Here is a 3,034-nt window from a genome sequence, read left to right on the forward strand (position 1 = left end):
AGGTATATTACTTACTTATCTACGCTACTTGCTTATTAATTATGTTATAATTAGCTACTTTAGCTTTTAAAGTAAGTTTTAATAGTTTTTTATATTTCTATAGTTAACTTACTAGTAGCTTAGGTGCTGAAAGTGGGACTGACTACCTGAAAGGGAAGGCGGTGGTTCGGGGCAGCGAATTTGCAACGACCTACTTTACCATACCAATACTAACTCAGACCAGACTATTCCGATCACTGGTCCCGGGCGGCCCTAAAACGAACCAAGGCCGCGTCAGTCATCTTTGACAGAGATGGTAACACTGGAGTACCTTCGGCTAGGGCTCTTGCTGTTGGTCTTGTCGCTGACTAGCTATGCACACAAATATCAATGTCCGCAGGCCTTTTACTTCGCCTGTAAGACCCTCTTTGTCCTGCAGTTTCGGGTCGCCAAATTCGAGTCGATCACGGACGAGAACTGTCAAGTAGACTGCTGGATCCTCCCAACTGAAACTAGCTATCGCACGTAGCGATATGCTCTTGATCGACTGTTGATGCACGGCTGGAGAAGGTGCCAAGGCATGTTGGGTGGCCAGGTCAACGTCGGTGGGTTGAGTTGTCAAAGAGAGTTTTGTAATGGTACCCATGAGCCAGCGCGCAAAAACGACGTCTTTATCCGAATGTGGACTTGTGCTAGAGCCAGCCTGCCAATCGTGCAAACAACGAACTAACTACTTCCGCCCGTCCTTGTATAAGTACCGGCCAGACACGACTGTCTAGATTAGGACAAGGCGGACGAAGATCGGGTAGAGGCAATCATAGCGGCTGGAATGGAAGCTAATCCCTTTCCGAAAAGAAGAGGAATGCATAAGATCTAAGGAGGCTGCAGCAGCGGATTATGCGGCACAAGAGGCCATATATTCAGACAACTAGAAGACTAGAAATCGATCACAAAATCTTGACTGCAGCGTGGCTGGTCGGTGGAGGAGGGGTTGCGCCAAAGGTAAAATTTTAAATGCGCGCCCCTGTATTGGCCGTCACCTGAAAGGCCTGCTTCTTCCGGTCACAACGAACACAATTTTACTAAGTTTGGTCATGATCTGGCTATGATACGGCTACTACTATATCAAGGTTCGATTTCTAAAGGTAAGGCCGTTTCCGTTAGATGAATAACGTGTGTATCTTAACACCCCCGTCAGATCATAGTCATAGACCAGAATAGTATCAAGAAAAGATGTCTATAGAGCTAGGTGGTTTCCCTACTTAATTCAGCTTTAAGCTATAGTTATAAAGTTATAAAATTATCAAGTTATATCCGTTTCCGTTAGATAAATAACGTGTGTATCTTAACACCTCCGTTAGATTATAGTCATTGACGAGAAATAGTCTGAAGAACAGATGTCTATAAAGCTAGGTAGTTCCTCTAGCTAATTTGCATGTATTGTTCGGATATAGAAGGAATCTACCTCGACAACGTCAAAATCCTCTTCATCTAAACGTGTTACAACCTATATCCCAAACCGACTAACCCAAGACTTACTTGTACCATGCAAGACCTGCCCATCGACAAGCCACCATCTTTCCACGCCTCTCAGCATGGAGAAGTTCCTAGCGAGGATGACATGGGGTTTAATGACCCCCAAAATATCTTGTATACCAATTTGCAGGGTGAAGGCCTCCCCGAAAGATTCAGGGAGCGGCTGGCCGAGCTGGAGCAAATGCTCCAGCTGACTCACCAGCTTGTCACGATTCACTGTGGAATTCAGGTAAAGAGGAGGAAAGAAGAAGGAGTGCTGCCGAGCGACGCTAGCGAAGAGTCTGAGTGGAGGCGGGCTGCGTACCGAGTTAGGGTCATGGAAACGTACTTCCAGGACGGTATTTATCCATGGTATGCAGATGCCCGACCCCGAGTGAGCGCTATGTAAAGCTAACTATAATCTAGGTTTGTCAGCCCGGGGCCATCAACTTGTACTGAAAATATCGCGGTCGAGAGAAGCCGGTTTCACTGGGAATTGCTCACAAAATGGCTCATGGGGATTTTGCTTCCTCGACCAGTTACGACGTCAGTTGAGGCCATCTTTCAGTCGATTGGTGAAACCATCAAAAGCACTAGAAATACCTCTGAGAACACGCTTTTCTTGGGTATATTACAAGTTTTTACATATGATGAGATACGAGATGATCTTCGTACATGTAAGTACACCTCAAAACTGATGTATGGAGGATGTTTCTGACTAGAGTCAATCAGCAATTCGGGGCATCAAGTATAAATTGGATCAACGAACGCATGAAATTGTCCGCATGAAAAGTAGTCAGACCTCGATCGAGGCGCTCTTAGCTTATGACCAAGCTAACTACATGTTCAACGAGCGAACTTGGCAGATGATGAAGCCCGAGGTGGAAAAATATATCCTCGAGACTGGAATCGGCAATATCCGCGATCCCCCATCGGTCCCAGTCTAACAGCTCTCATTGCCTGCAAACAAAACTCGATTCGCAGTATATCAGGTATACTCGCAACCGCGCTACCGCTCTACTTTGAGTGATTCTGCAGACATGTCGGCGGAGAGTTTTATGACGAAAATGGTGACTACTTGAGCTGATCTCGGGCTCTCTATGGAAGGCTTTACGGGGCAAGATGGCATCTATTCTACACCATTGCATCATCCAATCAATTTGCGGTCACATTGAAATCCCATGGATTAGTCATTGAATCCAGAATCCCATCGATAGTCACCCGATAATCGTTCAATCCCGAGCCTATTTATCGTACAGCGTTTGTCGCGTATCCATGCGTCGGCCTTCTCAAGCAGTGATGAGGTTTTTCTCGCCTCTGCCAGTTTCATGCACAGCACATCGGTGGGCTGGCCGAATAGTAAGGATCAGGAGTAAATTGTTTGCCATGCTGGTGCTCCACGTGTGCTGCCCATTGAATGGCAGCTACAGGGACGACAAGATGCCCAGCTTTCCGTCATGAAGGACACTCCAATGCCACTTCGAGATTTTCTCACTAGTTGTACTCTTCCTGTCATCATCCTCTAACTGTAGCAGGTGTG

The 3,034-nt window shown here is 46.3% G+C and overlaps 1 protein-coding gene across 1 annotated transcript; it reads left to right on the forward strand.

Annotated features, from left to right (window-relative positions):
• Positions 1-1,525: 1,525 nt before the first annotated feature.
• Positions 1,526-2,441, forward strand: BBA_06020 (uncharacterized protein; the record flags this gene model as incomplete). The annotated part of the gene is made up of 3 exons (XM_008601117.1): positions 1,526-1,866; positions 1,921-2,171; positions 2,227-2,441. 3 exons carry the CDS (start codon positions 1,526-1,528, stop codon positions 2,439-2,441), a joined length of 807 nt encoding a protein of 268 aa, XP_008599339.1.
• Between the last annotated feature and the right edge of the window lie 593 nt (positions 2,442-3,034).

This window comes from Beauveria bassiana, assembly GCF_000280675.1.
Source record: "Beauveria bassiana ARSEF 2860 unplaced genomic scaffold BBA_S00017, whole genome shotgun sequence".
NCBI lineage: Eukaryota > Fungi > Ascomycota > Sordariomycetes > Hypocreales > Cordycipitaceae > Beauveria > Beauveria bassiana.